The sequence below is a fragment of the Schistocerca serialis genome, chromosome 6, assembly GCF_023864345.2.
Source record: "Schistocerca serialis cubense isolate TAMUIC-IGC-003099 chromosome 6, iqSchSeri2.2, whole genome shotgun sequence".
Classification (NCBI taxonomy): domain Eukaryota; kingdom Metazoa; phylum Arthropoda; class Insecta; order Orthoptera; family Acrididae; genus Schistocerca; species Schistocerca serialis.
In genome coordinates this window covers 561,091,129-561,114,461 of record NC_064643.1, presented here as the reverse complement: position 1 = coordinate 561,114,461, position 23,333 = coordinate 561,091,129, and the positions used below count along the sequence as shown (strand labels likewise).

The following is a 23,333-nucleotide window of genomic DNA, read 5'->3' as shown; positions in this document are numbered from 1 at the left end:
TAAAGTAATCATTTTGTTTGTGTGTGTGTGTGTGTGTGTGTGTGTGTGTGTGTGTAAAAGAATTTGTCATTCAGTAGGTGACTGAAGATGCAATAACAATAACGTAGTTAGTTATTCAAAAAGCACCATGTAGAGTGGTGGTTAAGATACTTCGCTGGAGCGCAGAAGGTAGTTGGCATGAGTCCTGTCACATGTCCCCCTCCTCCTCTTCTTCTTTTTATGCCATCATAGCAATTATTGCCATCATTATTTTTGTGCAATGAATTGTGGTTGCACCATGTGATACCTGAGGCCACAACCAGTATAAGTGATTTCAAAAAGTTGATCCTTCACCTGGGGACCTCTCCTTGCTACTCGAAGCAAACATTCTGCATAAAATGGATTTGTATGTTCTGACCCCCACTTTTTTCTACTTAATGCAACATCTGGGATAACTGTGACAGGGGTATCTTGAGACAAACAATCGAAGACTTCTGCATGGTGCAGAAGATTGCTACGAGCAATATTCAAGGAATCTGGCTGAATTTGAGGTATTAGATCTCTCAAGAATATTTCGTTGTCTGTGGGATTCATATGGAAAAAAGTGCATAATAAGAGGTATGAATAATAAGAGATGATACTTGGATAGAGAGTAAAATGATGTTTGGTAAATTTTGGTGGAAGGATTATGAAGTAGCTGTAATGGGATGGGAACCTCCTCTAAAAGACTTGTTACTGGAAGTGTTAAGGAGAGGAAGGGTTTTTTGTAAGGGAAGCCCAACTAAAATACTGGGCTACATCAACAAAAGATGTTTACTGTGGTTAAATGAATTCTGGAGATTTTGAAAGGTGATTTGCAAACATGGTTCTTGCAAATCTTTCTCCAAAGTCAGTCATGGGCAACACTTCATATCAAAACAGACAGGTGGACAAAATGCCCACATCGTATGATACCAAAGTGAGGATGTTGGAGTGGCTGCACAAGGGATGTGTTGCTTATAATGAAAGCATGAGGAAGCAGGCTCTGTTGCTTTAATTCAAGAACATAGACCTGCTAAAAATTTCTTGTCTTGACAAAATGGCAAAAGAGAAAGGACACGAGGTTGTCTCCTCGCCACCATGTAATTGTGGTTTGAGTGTAGTTGAATTGGCAAGGACAGAAGTAAAATAGTTGTTTAGGGAGTGCAACATTTCAGAGGACATGTCCAAACACATTCTGTTTAAGATTGCAAGTAAATCCCTTCTGTCAGTAATTGTTGACTGGGAACTGTACTTCAAGAAGATCAAATAACTGGAAGAAGATTACTGAAGGCATGACAGTGTCATTGGACTCATGATAGATGAAATCATTACTAATACTGCTGACTTAGACAGTAGCAACAATATTGCATTATGCACAGGTGAGGAACTTAATGAGACTGATTGTGAGTCGTTGATATGAGGGTGTGCTGAAAAGTAATGCCTCTGAAATTTTTATGTGAAAATTCTTAAGCTTTTTAAATAAAACCAACATTATTAATATTCTATATCTTTATTCCTCATGTCTACATTTTTGCAGCCCTCTGCCATTAGAGATCTCTGAAATATACCATATAACGTGGTGGTGTGTAACGTAACTGTTGATGCATGAGAAGCGGTGTGCTGTAATTGAGCTTTGAATTCAAAATCCGTCCATGCATGGAGTGCCCTCTCCTTCTGCATGGCGATGTCGGACCACAGACGAGTGCTATGACATCTGCAACAATCCAATGCCTTGGGCTCACAGCCATCAGTTATCCTCCATCCATTCACAGCTTGCCCTATCCAATTTTCACGTTTTCAAAACTTAAAAAACACCTTTAAGGACTTCACTTTCATACTGATGAAGTAGTGCAAGCAGAGATGAGGTTGTGGCTATATCAACAAAGTCAGTCATTCCACAGTGTCAATATCAACAAATTGGTCCTTTGTTGGGAGAAATGTGTTCGTCACCAGGGTGACTATGTTGGGAAATTAATATATAGATGAGAAGAAAGAGATGGAGAATGTTAATAAAGTTTTATTTAAAAAGCTTTAAGGATTTTCACATACAAAATTTGGTGGCTTTACTTTTCAGAAAGCCCTCGTGCAATAAGGGTTACATATGTGAGTAAACATTCAAAAATTTTACTCATTCTCTTGTTATTGCCACAATGTAAGGTTTACTACAGGTTCTTTCTAATTTCAAATTGTCTGTGAGAACTGATATGGAATTAGTAACAACAAACACCATCATTCATCATTAAACTATCAATTTCGATTTGGTGAATCTTGTAAACTTTTATGATTCCCTGTCTCAGTTCTTACTTTTGTAGATGTACAAGATGTAGTAGCTAACAGCTGTTTTGGTGGCAGCTAATAGGTGGCACTGGCAGCACCACTTGAAGCACAGACTGTATGTGAGTGAACGCAAGTGTGTTGCCAGCACCGCTTGACATTAGCATGGCTTGTCCTCCACCCCCTCCCACCTCTCCAGCCACTGTCCCTGTCCCCTCAGCAGCCTGTGTGCTGCGAATCAGTGGGCAGAGCTTGCTTCCTCCCCCTTCCAGAATTTATGCTTCTTCTTATGAACATGCTGTAATATGCATGTATGTCTGAAATTTCAATAGAGTTGTTTTACTTCTGCCGAGAGTACAACTTACGTCAGAAAAACACAGTTTAGTTATGTCCTCCAATTTAGACATCATAGTGTATTTAGAAATTAATTAGGCTACTGAATAGTTGCATGGATCATATAGCACATTCCTTTTGAACTGAGATTTTACTTATGGTGGATTCTGTACACACACTGAGCAATTGAAACTATTCTCAGAAAAAGCAAATGACTATCCATAAAGTGCGAGGAGTTGTCTTCTTCCCACAGTCAGTAGAACTGCCGAGCTGTAACAGAGGGTACTCTGTTTCTTTATAGGTACAGTAGGGGTGAGTCTGTTTTCTGATATTGGCTAGCACCAAAAAGATAAACCAATTGACAGTGGAGACTTATTCATTTGAATGCTTCAGTTCATTTCTTTAATGGAAGCATCCAGGAGATCTTTCTGCACAGTGTCCATTTTGGGCAGCCCAAGGGGGACAAAACATTTGAAATCACTTGTCTGCCACCGTAGATAATTTCTTAAATAATAGAATATGGGATGATAATTTCCAGAAACTGGGAAGATAATTCTCCAACCCTTCATGATCATAACAATATGAATAGTTGAATTTTAATTATTAAATGGATTTCAAGATTTGCTAATCAATTTCTATGAATTCTTAGCTGAACAAGTAATCAAATTTTTTATTTGGGTGACCTGTTCTGTATTCATTCCTCACTCAGTCCATACAATTGTCTTTGCCACTCATAATATGGTCTCCACATTCCTCAATGAAGTGAAGCTTCACAAGCAGTCTTTAAGTTCTTGAAAGCAACTGTAAGTTAGACCTGCATGTCCACTTCTTAATTGTTGCTTAGTGCTATGTATGCTACTGCACAAATAGCAGCTGATTATGGGAACATTATCTTTCTTGTGTTGATTGTCATTCAGGTCCTTGGTTTCCCAAAATCACTTAACCCAACACCGAAATGATTTCTTTGAAAAGGTAACAGGTAATTACTTTTTCTAACCTTTTCCAATTCAGGCTTGTGCTTTGTATCTAATAAACTTGTCATCAATGAGACATTAAACCCTATCTCCCTTTTCTTGCAAAGAAAGCAACTAACAGCATTGATATTGTCATCAATCATGAGTTTCCAAGAAACAGAAACTTAATGCCTGTTATCAGCATGGATTTAGGAAGCATCACTCATTCAAAAATTTTTCTACACAAGATATATTACAGACTAAGGAAGGAGGTGAACAGGCAAATTTTATATTCCTAGATTTCTGAAAAACATTGAGCACTTAATTACACTGCTTTACCAAAAATCTGAGTATGGGAAGTTCAAAAACATTTTGATTAATGGAACCCAGTGTATTAGCCAGGATAGACAGTTTTTGTCAGAGAGAGAGAGAGAGAGAGAGAGAGAGAGAGAGAGAGAGAGAGTGCGGGGGAGGGGGGGGGGGGGGGGGGGGAGGAGAGCTCCAGGGAATCATGTAGCACTACTTTTCCATGTAGCAACCTTAGCCTGTTTGCTGATGACTGTTGTGTATGTAGAAAGTGTTGTTGTTGAGTGACAAGGGCAGTGGTTCCCAAACTGTGGCTAATTATCCCCTGAGGGATAAAATTAAAGTTTCTGAGGGGTAACAAGAAAAGGGTTCAGTTGTGTTCAGTCACGAAACTGAACTTATTTTTAATTTTTTTACTAGGTATTATCACTATTTCATAATACTGTAATATTGATTACATAAATTACAAATAATCACATTTTTTTCACATATCAGCATTAAAGCATGACACAGTGTGGTGTAGTTTACAGCTTGTGAAATGAATGAATGATCACCACCTTCCTCACTTAGTCCACCCATGACACCCATACTTTGTACAGTGCATTTCTGACAGTAAAATTGAAACATATTCTTAACATATCATGAAAACGCTTCCCCCGAGTTTTAGGTAGTTTCTACAATGGACCAGAAATTGATTCATCATTCACTGCACAACAGATAAATGAACTAATTGGTAGCAAACCTCAACAGTAAGTAAGAAAATTAGTCACAGCTAGAAATCATTACAGATGTCATCTAATATCATGTAATTCTGCCTCTGGGCTTTATAAGCACCTGGATTTGAGTAGGAAGTTAGTCCACAAGATTGTGCAGGTACATCGCATCTAGATTAAGCCACTCACTGAGGATTTGATCAAGCAGTTCTGCCAAATTGCATGAATGCTGATCTTGGCATTTTACCCTTTGTTCCAACATGTTCCACAGATTTTCTATGTGGTTCAAGTCAGGTGATTTTGCAGGCCAATCAAAATGTAATAGCGTGGGTGAGTGTTCAGAAAACCAGTCACAGACTCTTCTAGCCTGGTCACTTTTGCTGTTGTCATCTTTGTGTGTTTATGTCAGCAAAGTGACATGTTTCAAATGTTTATTGCATGCAGTTCCTGTTGCAATGTTCTCTTGCTAAAAGGTTGGAATGGACCTTTGTTCACTGATTGCAGTAATTATTGTTGGGATTGGAAGTGATTTTGATTCACAAGCCAGTACCTCTGTCAGGATATTTTTCCGTCATAATTCTGATGTATTTTGTGGATACATGTGTTACACCACTGCTTGTAGACATGTTGAACAGTCTACTATGAAACACCAACAAAACCAGCAACTTCACACACCACACAGGCACAGCTACACATGACTACTTCTTTTTGCCACTCAGTCACATCCTCTCGTTTACCTGTGTTTATGTACAATGTCTTTTTGAAACATAAATGTTTCGCTGATCGTGACTGCCTTAAGCTCACATACAGGAAGTATGTGCATGGTTGAGGAAGTGACTAAGTTGCTGCACCATCTGTAAAGGCTTAAGGATTTGTCTGTTTGTGCACTCTGAGGTGACTAATTTTTTGTCTGGTGAGCTTATGTGACTACTGCATTGTTGTAGGGCCTGTACAGCAGTTTTATTATTGTTCTTAGCTGCAGTGGTCAGACACAAAACCTTAACAGTCTGAAGTCTTAAAATTTCTGCAAGTTTGGAAGTGGGAGTCCAGCAATAAAGTGATTTACTAATAATACATATACTGCACACATTTAAACTTGGTTGGTTTTATATGGGGATGCAAGGCATGGATGAAGCAAGAGTCATTAGTGAGAGGATGGGTGCAGTGGGAGCGTGATTTGTAGAAGGTGTCCTGTCTCAGTGTGGATAGTTAGCTTTCTTTTCTGAGGAGGAGTTGTATGCAGATAGCACTCACAATGCACCCAAAATTGCTTAAGTTGCAACCAGGCACGACAAAAAGATCCCACCACTCCTTTCACAATGATCTTCACTTATTCAGATTCCATCTGTCACTGACCCCCGCCCCCCTCCCCACCTACCTGGTACTGCAAAAACACATCCCATGGAACATACATCCCAGAACTACCTCTGCTCCCTCCCCGAGATACTGCTACTGTAGCTAGTCTGCAACTCAACATGTCATCTTTACGGTGAGTAGTAATCACCTTTTCCATAACTGTTGATATTCCAACCAGGACTTTCCATTGTATGTACAAAAAAGGTAAGTAGAGATAAGCAGTAGCAATTAATTGTCTCATTTACTCATTAATTCATAGTTTAATAAAACAATAATGAAAACTAAATATCATTTCTTTTGTGATTTTAAAAATAAGTGTGCAAGGAAAATTATTTTCCATTCTACATTCTCAAGACCAGTTGGGTGCTAAAAGTTGTTGATGGTGATGGTGGCTTGAGGGGAGGGGGGGGGGGGGGATGGTAGGTACTATCCGATTGCATTCAAGCCAATGGTCTCAAAAAGGCTGGGGACACTGGACTAGGGGGGTCTGGAAACAATTTTCTATTTGGCATGCTTTAAATGTAGATTGATGTAACTTAAAGGGAACAGGCAGAAGAAACAATCCTCTTATGTTCATATACAGTGTTAATAGTATTCTACTTCTGTCAGTCACATTGATTAAACACCTGGATGTAATGCTACAAAATGACAATGAGCACAACTGCCATTTGTGAATACAGGTGAGAGGATGACTGGTTTACTGGGAGAGCTCTGGGAAAGTGTAGTGCACCTTTAAAGGAGACTGCTTACAGAATGCTTGTCCAACTGATTCTTCAGTATACCTAGTATGTACATGGGTTGGGTACAAGCAGTGGTTGGGAAGGGAGTAAGACAGGGTTGTAGCCTCTCCCCGATGTTGTTCAATCTGTATATTGAGCAAGCAGTAAAGGAAACAAAAGAAAAATTCGGAGTAGGTATTAAAATTCATGGAGAAGAAATAAAAACTTTGAGGTTCGCCGATGACATTGTAATTCTGTCAGAGACAGCAAAGGACTTGCAAGAGCAGTTGAATGGAATGGACAGTGTCTTGAAAGGAGGATATAAGATGAACATCAACAAAAGCAAAACAAGGATAATGGAATGTAGTCTAATTAAGTCGGGTGATGCTGAGGGAATTAGAGTAGGAAATGAGGCACTTAAAGTAGTAAAGGAGTTTTGCTATTTGGGGAGCAAAATAACTGCTGATGATCGAAGTAGAGAGGATATAAAATGTAGGCTGGCAATGGCAAGGAAAGCGTTTCTGAAGAAGAGAAATTTGTTAACATCCAGTATTGATTTAAGTGTCAGGAAGTCATTTCTGAAAGTATTCGTATGGAGTGTAGCCATGTATGGAAGTGAAACATGGACGATAAATAGTTTGGACAAGAAGAGAATAGAAGCTTTCGAAATGTGGTGCTACAGAAGAATGCTGAAGATTAGATGGGTAGATCACATAACTAATGAGGAGGTATTGAATAGGATTGGGGAGAAGAGAAGTTTGTGGCACAACTTGACCAGAAGAAGGGATCGGTTGGTAGGACATGTTCTGAGGCATCAAGGGATCACCAATTTAGTATTGGAGGGCAGCGTGGAGGGTAAAAATCGTAGAGGGAGACCAAGAGATGAATACGCTAAGCAGATTCAGAAGGATGTAGGTTGCAGTAGGTACTGGGAGATGAAAAAGCTTGCACAGGATAGAGTAGCATGGAGAGCTGCATCAAACCAGTCCCAGGACTGAAGACCACAACAACAACAACCTAGTATGTTTGGGGTCCATTCCCTGTAGGACTAACAGGAGACATACTGAGAAAAGCAATGCAAATGGTCATAGACTTGTTTGACTGGCAACTGACTGTAACACAAATGCTGAAATATCTGAATGGGCACACTTGAAGAGAGATGCTCTACAAATGCCAAGATACTGCTTGGAAAAATTTAGGAAAAGTCTTTCTGGGGAGAAATTATGAATGGTCTTCTGTCCCCTGAGCACCATACTGAGACTGTGGATTTAAAATTAGGCAATCAACTTGTGTAGAGGCAAACAAGCAGTCATTACTCCTACACTCAATCCATGAACGGAATAGAAAGAGGTATCAATTCCTGGTACAACAAAAAGTACCCTCTGCTATACTTTATAGTGATCTGCAAAAGTGTAGACGGGAGAATTGAATAAGTCATTTTTGGAGGAATGTGTATAGATTACCATTTTAAATGAAGCATGATAAACTTACCCCATGTTCTATTGGAAGTGAGTAAATGCAACAAGCTATGACTTAAGTGAAAAAGTATTGCATCTTGGATATCCCACCAAGAAGTTGGTGAGATGACTTTAGTTATCCAAAGATCACCATTAATTTGATTCTCTCTCAGAATTGCAGCAAGACATTAATTTTATCTAATTCCTGAGTTTCTAATATTGGAGGTAGAACATAAGACCATACTTGACTTTTTTGAGTTTAAAAAGATATTATTTGACTTATGTCTGTCACATGCAGTTAGTTCACTTAAGTGCTCAGTAATAGGCCTGTACAAATTGCTACCAGACTTGGGTTCTGTACTGCTCTACTGCATATGAAATACGTTTGTTTTTCAGTTTAAGTTTAGGAATTGCATAGAGATAATGTTAGTTAAATATTACCTGTATTTGCAACAAAATAATTCAAGAAGGGCTCTGATAACCATGAAGTTCCATGTGAAACATTCTGCAATCCTGTGGAAAACATTTACCACATGTTTCTTTGAGATCATGAACACTGCTGAATAATAAAAACGAGATTTTACATGGACACATTTAATGAAAACAACGAATTACAAATTATAAATTGCACATTTCTCCGATGAACTCGTACACAAGCCATTGTGTAACAATTGTCATCCACACACATCATTAAATCAGCAATGGTTTTAAACATATTGCACCTGTTTTAATATGGCACGAGCTGAAGATATCCACGGTCTATATTTTGCAGTTTAATTAGACTGCAGCTAGTGATAGGTGTAATTCATATAAAATTGTGATCTTTATACAGTTTTGAATTACTAATATGGTTAACTATATTATCAAGTAGTTGTCTGCTGTATGCAGATCAGTTACAGACATTAAGTAATTATTTAAAAACCAATTGATATTAAAGTACAAAAGTTATTTTTCAAAACTGTCCTTTTTTATGAACACCCAGCATTATTAAGAACTACTGTTTACAAATATTTGAACTGCATACAAAAATAGTTATCTATGGATGGCATGTGGCCACATTTTACTTCTCTTAATTGTTTTAATTTATGAACTTCTGCAGTATCTTCCTGCCAAGTATTATCTCATGTCACATAATACATTTGAGTGCACTGTCCTCAATGACAGAAACATTAACTTTTAAACTGTCATTTCCTTATTGTTCAACTAATAACTGAGACACACAGTTTATCAACAAATCGCTATATTTAATTAATTTTAGTACAGTTTCCTGCAGCATATGAGTTTACAAGATTATTTCAGAGTGTCTGAACGAAAATGGCAATTTGTTAAACATCTCATTATGCCATATGAAAGATACCAGCCTAATATTCTTCTGTAAGTGTCTATGTTTTAACATAATCTTTACAAACTGAAAAATGTGGATTTTATTAAAGAGAGCTCATAACATTGAAAACTCAGGTAAGATGTATAATTCTTGTCATCAGACAGTAAAAGAATATTGATCATTACAAAAGGCTGAGATGCAGTTTCTGTTTTTATTCAGAGCATTTGCCACAATGATCAGTTACGAGTAGTTAAAATTGTTCTGCCACATTGAGACCCAAATCTAATTGCTTATCTTTTGCACAGAGTTGAGTTACCTGATCATGCTTAACAGATGGACTGTAAGCTTGAACTGAAAGATAATGGACTTCAGTCCACAAGATGCTTTCCGATTACACATTTCAAAGAATACTGTTTTCAAAACGTAACAAGTCCAACATAGTTTTTTAACAGCTCATAAACATTCATACAATAAGCTATTTCACATTAGTTATCTATTTTTTCTGTTGACTGCATTAATGCTTTCATGGATACTGCTTCTTGTTTGCACTCTACATACATTTGTTTTTGTGTGGTACATATGCATTAGCAGCCCTGTCCACCTTTACATTCCATTTTGTATTCTCTGTAGAGACAAAATACACATGGTGATGGTCTTGTTCTGTATCTGCATTAACTGATAAGTATATCAACTGAGTAACTAGCTTATGGTTGTTCTGGTGAAGTCTTATTTCTGCAGTAAACTAAATTTAGGATTTAAGCAAGTGTACCATAATTTCAAAGGCAGTTTATTTGAGAAAAGCAATTGTAAGAATATTCACTACGGTCTTGCAGACATTTTTTGGTGCTGCACTGATTCCAAATATGTTGGCAGATTCACCTCAGCAGAGAATGCGTACTCTGTCTTGACACTGCAGTACTTGAGGGTCCTTCACCTATGACTTGCACATTTTCTACATGTCAGGAGATGTCTCAGTTGACAAAAATGCCTTTTTCCACCCACCTGTTACAACATGTATTATTAACATGAGATTTAGTGTGAAATTTTTGGACATGTAAAAAATTTACTGTGTAATAGTATGCAGAATAGTTAACTACTTCACACTTCATTCCTAGTTACTGATAACAATCATATCCCAGATAATATCCCAAAATGTTGACATGCAAATTATGCTTTTATGAATGATGATAATTGTCACCAACAATTTTGTAACTTGGAGTAAGTGTAAATAATATTATAGTGGGAACATATAGTGATATGTCCTGAAATGTCTAATACAGTGATCTGAATTATTCACCCCAAAGCAGACACTGAATGAAATTTACCTTCAGGTATATTTTTGCAACTGTACAATTATGTTATTTCAGTGACTTCATACTTGAAAGTGTTTCAAATACATTGATGCACATTATGGAATCTTAAATGTTTGTTGCACAGAGCTGAAAAACGAAAAAAATAGCAAATGAAAAAAAAGTCTGAAAGAAATACTAAAAAAATCTAATTTTGAAGTAGTTAGTCTTACCAGAAAAATAAAAATTCTAGAATGGATAAAAAGCGCTCTGTGAAATCAATACAAGCCCTCCCAACTATGCCTTCTTTCACCAATAGAGCACACATGAGGGAAGGCATGCAAAAAAATTTGTTATCATATGAGAGTGTTTCAAGGGTTAAGTAGGCAATAGACGAGAACAGTAAGGAACACTAGAGATTGAAAAATATATATTTTTTAATTAAGGAGAAGAAGGGGGAAAGGGGATGAAAAGATTAGTGAAAGAGAGAGCATTAGTAGTGTCTGATAGTACTAGTATTCAGTGGACAGCATTAAATGCCATGCTGTTTTCCTGCATCAACTAATACTTACCATGCTGATGTAAGAAGAGATTTGATAGCATATACTAAATGCTGTTAATGCTTCCTATCTCACAACAATCCTGAAGGCAATAGTGGAATAGGTTATAGGAACAAAAGGTGAGCTTGGCATTGGGATTATTGCATTGTATGAATTACAGAATGAAGAAACCTTCAACTGCTTCTATAACTCCCAATTATTTGGTGATATTGATTCAGGTATTACTGAAAGACTGCTACTGGTCATGCAGGAAGAATATTTTGTAAAAATTAATAATATGAATGCAGGAGACTCATTGCTCACTTCACACAGCAGTCATGATTTATTGCCAAGTGTAATAACATCAATCTGTCTGCCATATTTTCTGAGTAATAGATGAGCTTCCCAAAGAAATATGACTTCATTTTATACGACTGGGTGAAAATGTCAGTCTGAATACATTATCCCCTCTTTATATTATGGGCAACTAGAGGACCACAAATCTAGCTTCCAGAGAGGTTGATGCCACATAAAGCCAAATGGCCAAAGTCTCATATTCTTGAGAAGATACACGCAGAAATATAGAAATAATGTTCAATAAGGTATAATCACTGAATTAGCCACATAAAAAAGAAAACTACAGAGTTGCAATTTAACAAAGCCACTCTCCAAGTGGATTGCTTTGAGGTTTTAGATGTCAAAAATGGAAAAGAGCGTGCTGTCAGATTTAGCAAAGGAAATGTTCAGTGCAAGAGATGCCATATGCGTAAGAGATTATAGAGCATAAATATATGTTCTAGGCAGTGGAAGGGCGAAGTTTATTTTTCATATCAATAAAGGGGACCAATGATGATAAAAATCTTGCAAAGTGGCAATCAACTGATATAAAATGAGAGTATAATGAACAGAGTTAGTGTGTTTCATGTGTGTAATACATAACTGTGAGTTCCTGAAATATCATCACTTTATCTTCACACTAAAAACTGTGCACTTCACAAAACAAAAAATGTAGTATCCTATGACTGCTATATCAATGACCCACAACTGGAATTGGTCAACTCACAAATACCTGACTGTAACAATTTAAAGGGACATGAAATGGAACTATCATGTAAATTCTGTCATATGTAAAGTAGGTGGCAGGCATCAGTTCATTGGTAGAATACTAGGTAACTGCAGTCATTCTACACAGAAGACTGCTTACAAAACTCATGCAACCCGCACTAGAATACTGCTCAAATGGGTAGATCCCCAACTAATTAGGACTGAGGGGAGGATATTGAATGTATACTGAGAAGAGCAGCACAAATGGTCACAGGGTTGCTTGACCTGTGGCTAGTGTCATGGAGAGGCTGAAGAAATTGAATTGGCAAACACTTGAAGATAGGCATAGGCTGTCTTGAGAAAGGCTGCTCACAAAGTTTTAAGAACCAGTTTTAAATGATGAATCTAGGCATATACTACAAAACACTACATTTCACTCCCATAGGTTTTGCAAGGATAATATTAGATTAATTACAATGTGCACAGAGATGTTTAAACAGTCCTTCTTCCCATGCTCATATGTGAATGGAATGGGAAGAAGCTGTACTTTTTGATACAACTGAAAGCAGTCTCTGCCATGCATTTTGGAATGGTTTGCAGCACATTGATGTAGATGGGCAAAAAGTGGTGTATAATCACTTCAGTGTGAGCTGTATTTCGTAGAAAGTACCTGCTTTCAATTTCACCTAAATAACCCTACAGTCAATATCTGAAATCAGCTGAAATTAATTCTGTATGCTTGTGGCTCACTATAGTGTTGTTACCCCAAATTCATAGCCCTGCAGTGCCCCTGGAAATGGCCTTACTACACAGAAACTTGTTTAAGGAAGTAGGCTTATATGCCATCACCTCCATATTGAAGGTGTCTTCTGAGATTATATTGGATGCAGTTTGACATTTGGACACCACTATTTTCAGTCTTCTGTCCCACTTTTCTACCTAGCTACCTAACTTTCAGTTTCTGATCTCTCACCCTCCTCCCTTTGCTCTCTTACACCATTTCAACTTTACAGATGCCCTCTCTTCTTAGCTCTTTCCCGTCCCTCATATTTCTCTTATATTATCCATTCTTCCTTTTTATTTTCTTTAATTTCTCACTGAGTAACATTGTTTGTACTTAACTACCCAAATTTATGTTTATATTTCATTAGCTAACTGCTAATCAAGTCATCCTTCTGTCATTCTTATCCCATATGCCTGCTATTTTGCTAGTATTACAGTACTTTATTGGTTTCTGTTATTGTACTTTCTAGTTGCATAAGAAACAGCAGTCCAAGATGCCCTAGATTTGGTGTTTGGTTACACAAATACTTCTTCTGTGGCACATCTGCCTCGCACTGGTGAATATATTAGTTAATTCGTTCTTAATAGTTCACATTTGCTTATATTGTCAACTATTAGCTTTATATAAACATTATACACTGGAAACATTAACTACATTCTCACATGCAGAATAAAGTTTCTGAAACATAACAACAGCAATGGACTTGAGTTTTCTTACTTTTCCCATCTAATTAACTGTAGGTAAGAGTTCTTGAGTCCCTTAGAACAAATATCTAAGTATACAATTTAATGCAATATATTTGTAAAGGTATGCACATTTTAAAATTTTGTATGCATAAAATGCAGACTTTTGCAGTATTTTTCAGTAAGTATATAGCTGGTCAGCATTTTTATCAATTTACAATCATTACACCAAACATTATTTTTTTAATGATTATCACCAGTTGTTGACCTTTACAATGAGTATTGTTTCAGGTAAGAAACTTCTGAGGATATTGTTCACAGTCAGAATTTAATAAGAAGTATCAAGCTACAATATCCAACTGTTTGCCAGTTAACAATAATGGAAATTCCTGGCTGGAGCAAAATGTAAAATAAAGGAAAGGCAACCACTCACCTGTAGCAGATCAATGCATGGAGTATATAAACACACAACAGAAAAGAACATTCACACTAGCTTTTGAGCAATAGCTCTTTCTCTAGCAGTAGTACACACATTTACACACACATTGACACAGAAACCCAAATGCACACTCCCATCACTACAGCAAGCATGCGTTTGGAAGTCTGTGTGGCTGTGTGTGTATGTGTGCTATTGCTGGAAAAAGAACCATTGCTCAAAAGCTAGTGTGAATACGTTTTCTGTTATCCATTATAGGTGAGTAGCAGCCTTTCCCTTATTTTACCTGTTTGCCAGTTTACATCACTGTACCATCCAGATGAGCATTAAAACGTGTGCTATAATCACACCTATAACAACAATTTTGCATGTCCACACAAAATTAAAAGCAAATCAATAAATAAAACAAACTATGTACTTCTCATACAAATACCTGAGTAATTCATTAATATCACACTATATGCACATATTCATTGCATGGCTTGAATATTTGAACAGTGTCTGTTAGAGTCTCAGACAAATATTCCTTGATACTTTGTGGTAGTTTAAGAAGCTGTAGGTCACTCCGTGTGCGCACATACTTCAGAATGATAGCTCGGCAACGATCTTGCAGGTTTACAAAATCACGTTTTGTTGTTATTAATGTCATTTCAGTCTTTGCTGCAGTTGAACAAACAATGGGATACAGGGGCTCACGCACCTCATTAAGGCCTCTGAAAGCAACACCAAGGCAAGCCCCATCCTTGTAGTATGTAATTGTTCCTGCTATCCCATCAAATAAGATTCCAATAGTTGTAGATTCATTCTCCTGTAAAAATAATGAAAGGTTAAGGTGAAACAGAGTATTAATTTGTTACGTCTTCTTAAAGTTATGTACATATTCATTGCTAACAACTCCACTGTATGGTGGAGTCTTTGCTCACACTATTCTTTATGATGTTTGTGAAGTATCCACCATAAACAGGATCTGAGTCACTTGATAAAATGAATATACTTATTCTGTTGGTATACATATACAGGTTGGTTGATCAGATTGAACTGTGGCTATTTATTTGGGAAGATTTTATTCTGTTTTTAGAAACAATGTCTCATTATGGTTCTTCAACAAACTTGCTAAAGATGATCCACAGTGATTTTTGATGAAAGAAAGTAATTACATAATCTTATCTGAAGAGTGGAAGTGGAAAATGTTCTAAGTGCCAAATATCACATTAGTCAGGATGTAATGAAATCTATATGCTGACAAGAAATCAGCCAAATTAATGTTTTGACATGCGGAATTTAATTGTTTTGGCTGAGGTGAGACACGATGGCTGGCGCTTTGATGGTGGGCAGAGCACCGACCAGGGAGCTGTCAAAAACAGATGATAGGCTGGTTTTTCCTAAGAAATAGGAAGCATCCAGCGGTTAGAGGTGTATATCTGGTACAATGGCAGCTTTTTCTACATGTTGGAAGATGATGATATTTATATACTTCTTTATTCTGCAAGTGCAAGTTGGTAATCAATGGCTCTGAGGTGCATATGAGACAATAATATTATAAATATCACAAAAATAAGTTATTCTGACAACAATCATTGAATTTTAATAAATGCTGATCACTGCAAGCGATCTTTATAAACAAGATATTGGATAATAGCTTAGGACTCCAGCTATCATTCCTGAATGCCATATATTTGTACACATTTTATTTGTGGAGTTATTAAAATTTTTTATATCTTTTGTATTATTTAACTGCAGTAGATCATCAGATTCACGACAGTTACACAGAAAAAAGCAGTATGGCAATTCTCAGGTCTCCCCATACTTTACCATGTTACATTTACCTAAATTATTAACGGTTTTAGATTTATTGAACTAAAAGTTAAGTTGGCCAATATTAAAAATATATGCAACTTGAAAACAGTAAATTATTCATAAGATTTAATACCATCACTAGACTTAGCATGAAAAGATGCATCAGTTAAGCAAGCCAAGTTTATATTTTCATATGTTTTAGTATGTATTCTTTATTATATGTTCTGTATACTGCTATATTATGAGAAGTCATCGTTTACGGCTGTTCCCAAAGTAATGTTGTTACCAAAACTCTTGAAAAGTTCTTGACCAATTTACTTCAAATTTTATACAATACTCTAATAAATATTCGTAAGGACATAGGCTATATATGTCTTTAAACAACAATGTACATGTTTTCGTTTTCTGTTAAAACCAAGTGCCAGAAAGAAAATGCTGTGCTGTGTAAATGTATGGTTTTGTTTTCTTTCTCCTGGTTTTAACTATGATAGCAGAACATTTGGTACCATTAGACAGACTGATTCTCCCATGTATATTCTTTCTCCTTATACAGGGTGAGTCATGTAAGACGTAACACCCCCTTTATTCCAGGGGCAATTGCATGTATCGGCAAGCGGTTTTCGGCAAATCATAGTGGACTATGGGGCACATACATTGGTACATGCACAATAATCACAACATTTATATTGACTGAGATAATGAGGCAAATACATGTTTTTTAAATGGGACACTATACTTCTTTTCCATCATTCGAACGCACTTTAAAAGATGCATATAGTGATGTAACACATGTCGATATTGTGATTCAAACTTTGCTTAAAAGACGCTGGGAAATATTGCACGATTGAAGTTCGAGGCGGTCGTAAGCAGCTGCAGACTGTAAACACCCAGAAAGCAGGCCGCATCGTACAACTAGTAGGTCGTGCGACGTTGAACCAGTAGGACGTGTATCTCCTATCCAGACATAGTTGCTGCTGGAACTTTATGTCCAGATATGTACACAAATCAGGAGAAGTTAGACATGTTACTTCTGTATGGCAAATGCCATAGGAATGCTGTCGAAACCGTATGGTGGTACAGGGATATGTATCCTGATCGTTGATGTCCTACTCGCCAGGCCATTGCAAGAATGATTACTACACTAGTGCGAACAGGCAGCTTTAACAGCAAACAAAGGATGAGGAAGAAGACTGTGACTGACAGAGACCATGAAGAGGCTGTTCTGGCCATGACAGTTATCGATCCTCACTGTGGCACGAGACGTATTGCCACGGAATGTGGGGACAGCCAGATGAGTGTCATGCGCATTCTGCACTGGCATAAGTTCCACCCATATCACCTTTCACTCCATCAGGCACTTGAAGGACGCAATTTCGAACATCGTATGGAATTTTGTTGGTTTGCTCTGGAACGCCTGTGAGCTGATAATACATACTTCAAATGTGTGCTCTTCACCAACAAAGCAACATTCACTAATCACGGGAATGTAAATTTATGTAACATGCACTACTGGGCAGCTGAAAACCCATATTGGCTGCGTCAGGTACAGCACCAAAGGCCATGGCGCGTCAACGTGTGGTGCGGCATTGTAGGAAATTACATCATAGGACCTTATTTCATTACAGGAGTATTAAATGGAAATAAGTATGGAGACTTTCTTAGGAACATTCTACTCATTCTGCTAGAGGAGATACCACTCAATGAGCACCTGTGTATGTGGTTCCAACATGACGACTGCCCAGCTCACTCCTCACGTGTTGCAAGTCAAATATTGAACGAGACATTTCCTGACCGCTAGATTGGACGGAATGCTGCAGTACAGTGGCCTGTCAGGTCCTCCAATTTGACTCTACTTGATTTATTTTTGTGGGGAACACTGAAAGACGCGGTCTACCGCAAAGCCTCAACAATGCCAGATGACATGCGCTGCTGAATCATCGCAGCTTGTTCTGCCATATCATCTACTGACCTTTCATCTGTTACCCATTCTCTTGAATGTCGATTACAGATGTGTCTTGCATTCAAGGGTAAACCATTTGAGTACATGCTTAAGTTAAATACAACGCCGTGTTCTGTTAAGAACACTAAGAATTGTGAAGGTTATTAATAGGTACCAATGTATTATTAAATGATATGTGTCAATGACCAGTAACATCCTTGAAGTATAAATGTAACGTGTGTGAACAATGTATACCACGTAGGTTGTCCTTCTGTCATGTTGTTTGATGGGTGGTGGTCAGCATATGAAAGTGAATAAAATGATTATCTTATCAAATGTGTATTCTCTCTAATTGTAATGTCCAATACTATCTGTGGAAACAATAGTTTCACAGCAGATGCTTTGTTACCCCACAGACACACTCAGGCGTCACCTAGTGAAGACTTTCCATGACGCATCCATCAATAATATTATCAGCAGCTTACTGTGCATCGGGTGTGACATACAAGCAGGAAGGGGGCAAAGCTTAAATGAGAAACTGCGTGATAAAGTGGTTGCTATGTTCACACAATAACTATTCAATTCAGCCTGGAAATGTCAATGCATTTGGCATAGTTCTCATAACCCCCTTTTGATATGCAATTAGCTAGCATGTGCCACAGTTAAATATGAAACACAGCTTGCCACCCTTGTACCTATGGTGTATCTTGAAGAGGGCGGATGAGGATTTATCTATGTAGCGTAGGCCGTGCATGCTGCATAGGGCATGGCAACTTGGCCTTCGGGTCACACGAGGCGTGTTTACAGTCTGCAGCCTCTTCTGACGACCTCGACCTTCAATTGTACAATATTTCCCAGCGTCTTTTACGCAAAGTTTGAATCACAATAGCAACATGTGTTACATCACTATACACTTCTTTTCCAGAGTGTTTGAATGAAGGTAAAAAAGTATAGCATCCCATTTAAAAAACATGTACTCGCCTCATTATCTTGGTCAATATAAATGTTGTGATTATTGTGCTTGTACCAAAGTATGTGCCCCATAGTTGGCTATGATTCGCCAAACACTGCTTGTCGATATGTGCAATCGCCCCCAGAAGAATGGGGGTGTTATGTCTTAAACGACTCACCCTGTATATAATTTTGGACAAAAAATGTATTCACAACTATGTGTCATTTTTGTTTTCTTCCTCTCAGTCAGTTTTAAAGGAAAACAGGGAAGTTGTATTTAGAATATTACTATGGAATCTGAATCATCTAAAAATGTGTAATCCTAATCGTTTATGGATTAAGACTATGTGAAACACTGTCAATGAAGCTACTATACTCACAGGTGCAGCAGTAGGAGAGATCTCTCACATACTGTGTATCAATGATTCCAACTGATTCACTCATTCATTTTAACCGATTTCAGCCACAATCAAGGATTAGTTGGCAATTACAATAAACAAGGCTCAATGTTGGAGAGAAGCAGGAAGAGGAGACAAACAGAGACAGGGGAAGGCAACTGTCAGAGAGATGGTGAAGTACGGGATGGGCAGAGAGGAGGAGAAGGGCAGAGAGAGGGGGGAGGAGGTGGACAGAGAGAAGGAGAAAAAGGAGATTAGGACATACATCCAACTCCTATACATATTAAACAACTGTGAAGCATTTCTGGGTTACCTAGAGTGTTATAAGCACATATGTGCTAGATATATGTTTAATTATTTATACTAAACTTTTATGTGAAGAAGATTGTGTCTGATCTCTACAGTGGAACTGGGAGAAAATGATCTTGCATTTAAGCCATATATCTAAGTTGTAACATTACTCTTATGCAAATGGTGGTCCATTTTCTTTATTTTACGTGCAGGTACAGTGAGGAAAAACAAGTTCTCATTGGCAATAGCGGATACACACTCTAGTGTTCTGAGTGGCTCTTGAGAGCAAGGAAGGTATTGTGAAGCTGAGTTGGGAAACACTTTGTGTTTGAAAGCCAAGTTTGGTGCAGAACATTCTACATCATGGATCTGGTAGTGTTGATTTCTGGATGGCAAGTGGCATTCATTTGTGTTTACAAAATTTCTGAGTCAAGTGGGACTTAAACTCTGAGAACTGACTGGAACTTCAACATTTTTTGAGTATTAGAGGATGTGCAAGATTGAACTATAATTTATTTCAGTCACTCTTTTGGAATTCATACTGGATAGAGTATGAGAATCTTCTTGTGAATTCACGTGTGTTAGTATGTTCATTGTCATGAGTGCACTTTAAATATTTATGATTTGGCAAACAAGTCATGTTTAGTTAATGGAATGGGACTCTATTTTTTTTGCTTCCCAGTATATCTGCATAGCATTTGAGGAGTCTGCTGTCATTCTAGGTACACATATACATAAGCTTAACTGCATCTGAAAACTATGATCATTTTATTTCATATTTTAATAATTTGTTGTATGGCCACCATTTTTAATGATTCCACGTTTGACTATCTGAATAAATCAGTTAATTCAATTTAAACCATTTGGTGTTGTGTACATAAATTATTCATTAGAATGAAACCCCTTTCATCAGTTATTATTATTCAATTTTATTGCAACATGTTTGACTTAATAATTCACATTAAATGGCAATACTTAGATAAGTATACTGCATCAAGTTTGGCTACTGGGCAGGACTGCAGACATATACAACTCGATTGTATGACTACATCAAGCCACAATTCTGTATAGTGCTGTGCATTGCCCAGATACTGCACATAAAGGGATTTTGCAAATAGTTTTCTCATCCAGTATTAACATCATGAAACAATTCTTTGGTATGTTGCTAGTGTGATATATAATATGTGCCATCATTGTACTTATATTCTGATCAATGAGATATATGCGCTTTGCTAGTTTTGTGTATTGCTTACATCAATATACCAGTTCATGTTCCATGGTCTCAGAATTTAAAAAAAAGTTTATACCTACAATGTCTGTCAACAGTACAAATACAATGATGGGAAGTGAAATTCTGACAAACAATAGTCCAATGGTGGGCTTACACAAGTTGAAACCATTGGTGCTGAATACAGAAAACATGGTGCGTGTCTGAAACTGTGGAAGCAACACATTGAGTTCTACACAATGGCAACACAAATAAATACCAAACCATGAAATATGCAACTAGCAACAGTTATGTCCATGACTGGTATTGATGCCTTGGTTATAAACAATATGTTTGAATTTGGTGCCAGTGAAGAACCAAACCTTCAAATGATATTGAAAATGTTCGATGATTACTTTGTCCCAAAGGTAAATGTAACATCTGAAAGGTATGGATTGAACTCCTTACAACAAAAACCTGGTGAAATGTTTGACAAATTTTACACTATTGTTAATAAAAGCAAAGCTTGTCACTATGGCAACTTATTGAGTACAATTTTGTGAGACAAAATTGTCGTAGGTATTCACAGTCCTGTTGAGTCTGGAACAAAGGAAGACAATATGCTAATGTAAAGATAAATATAATAAAAGATTGTACAAGTTGCACTGGTAGCCATAATGTTAAGAAATGTCCAGGTTTTAAAAGCAAGTGTCATAATTGTCACATAATGAGCCATTTTGCAAACAAACGTAAAACTAAAAGAAAAATGGCTAAAAAATGTTGCCAAGGATGGATTCCAATCTTCCAATGAGGAGAAAGAAATGTTTATAAATGCTCTGCAAAACAATTGTAATTTTGATAAGGACTGGTGCAAAACTGTCATTTTTAAAAATGATGTAAGAGTAAAAGCCAAACTTGACACAAGTGTACAATGTAACATCATAAACAGAAAAACAGCAAACAAAGCATATGCCACAATACCAGATTCTGTGATGAAAAAGCTACTTACCTGTAACACAAGTACAATAGATGTTCTGAGAGAAACCACATTCTTCTGCAAGGCTGGGAAAGGCTAGCAAATGGGAAGTTTTTACTGGTGGAGCTGGATTTCAGGTAATCTCAGGACGAGAAACATGTTCAGAACTGAATCTGATAAAAAGAGCAGAGCTGATAAAAAAAGAAACATGCCAGGAGTCAAAATTTCAGATGAGAACATTATTTCAGCTTGAGATGTCTTAAAGATTTTAAGCATGACATAGTAACAAAGAAGGGGCTGACTTCAAGATAGCCGACAAGGGACCCACACAAATTGAGAAACCAAATATGAGATGAAATGGAGAAAATGATTGAAATGGGTTAAGCAAGCCTGCAGAAGTAGCTACACCTGCCGTATCCCCTATGATAGTCATACACAAGAAAAGGAAACTTCGAATTTGCTTGGATCCAAGTGAAATTAATAAAAACATTTTTCAACATTACTATCAAATGAGGACACTGGAAGTAAGTAGTATAATGGTGAGAGGAGTAAAATATTTCACTTGTTTAGACTGTGGAAAAGGAGTTTGGCAAATCAATGTCAGAAAAAACTTCTAAAAATTTAATATTTTGGCCAAGATCACCATTTGGCTCATCCTCAGCCCCAGAAGTTTTTCAACAAGTCACATGTAAACTCCTAAATGTAATTAAGAATGTAGAAATTTTATAGATGATATTTTCATTTATACAAAAACAATAAAAAAGAACTTAATTAAGCAATGAAGCAAATTACACAGGGATTGAAAAATGCGGGCATTAAACTGCATAAAGACAAATGTGAATTTTGTGTGAAGGAAACAAACTTCTTAGGACACTTTTCAGCAGAGGATGGACTTCAACTTGATCCTGTTAAAATAAGTGCTCCTCAATATAAAAAGCAGCTCCAACATAGATTAGGGGAGGTGAAATAGTTATTTAAATGTATACCACATCTTTCTGAACTTATGGTCCCGTTATGGGAGTTGCTAAAGAAAGAAGCTGAATGGAAATGGAATTTGGCACACCAAAATAAAAAAAATGTCTCACAACAGCTCCAGTGCTTCGTTATGATGATGTAAGCCAAGATGTAAAGTTGTTAGATATTGCCTGCTGTGCTATTGCAAGATGAACAAACAGTTGCAAATGTTGTAAAGTCACTGCCACCAGCACAATAGTTACATCCACAAATAGAAAAAGAGGTCATGGCAATTAAAGTTACAGTCAAAAAATTTCACAAATATATTTATGGGAAAAAGTTCATAACTGAAAATGACCATAAACTACAGGAAATATTTTTTAAAAAATCATTGAAGGTGTACCTCCAAGACTAAAACACACATTTTTTGAAATTTTGCCATATTCTCCTAAAATAATTTATAATAAAGGGTCAAATATACCAATACCTGATGTTCTAAGTAGAGTCGGAAAGGAACAACAATATAAAGTGGAAATGGAAGAACTAAAAGTATTGTTAGTTTTACTTGTCAGTGAAGAATTCCTTACTCAACTGGAAGCTATATTTATGA

The 23,333-nt window shown here is 37.0% G+C and overlaps 1 protein-coding gene across 1 annotated transcript in view; it reads right to left on the bottom strand.

Annotated features, from left to right (window-relative positions):
- Positions 1-14,169: 14,169 nt before the first annotated feature.
- LOC126484341 (SPRY domain-containing SOCS box protein 3) overlaps positions 14,170-23,333 on the bottom strand; it is an 86,391-nt gene continuing 77,227 nt past the window's right edge. Inside the window, exon 4 of the mRNA XM_050107793.1 lies at positions 14,170-15,018. Coding sequence (XP_049963750.1) covers positions 14,662-15,018 — 357 coding nt within the window. The 3' untranslated portion in view covers positions 14,170-14,661. The remainder of the gene's footprint in view (positions 15,019-23,333) is intronic.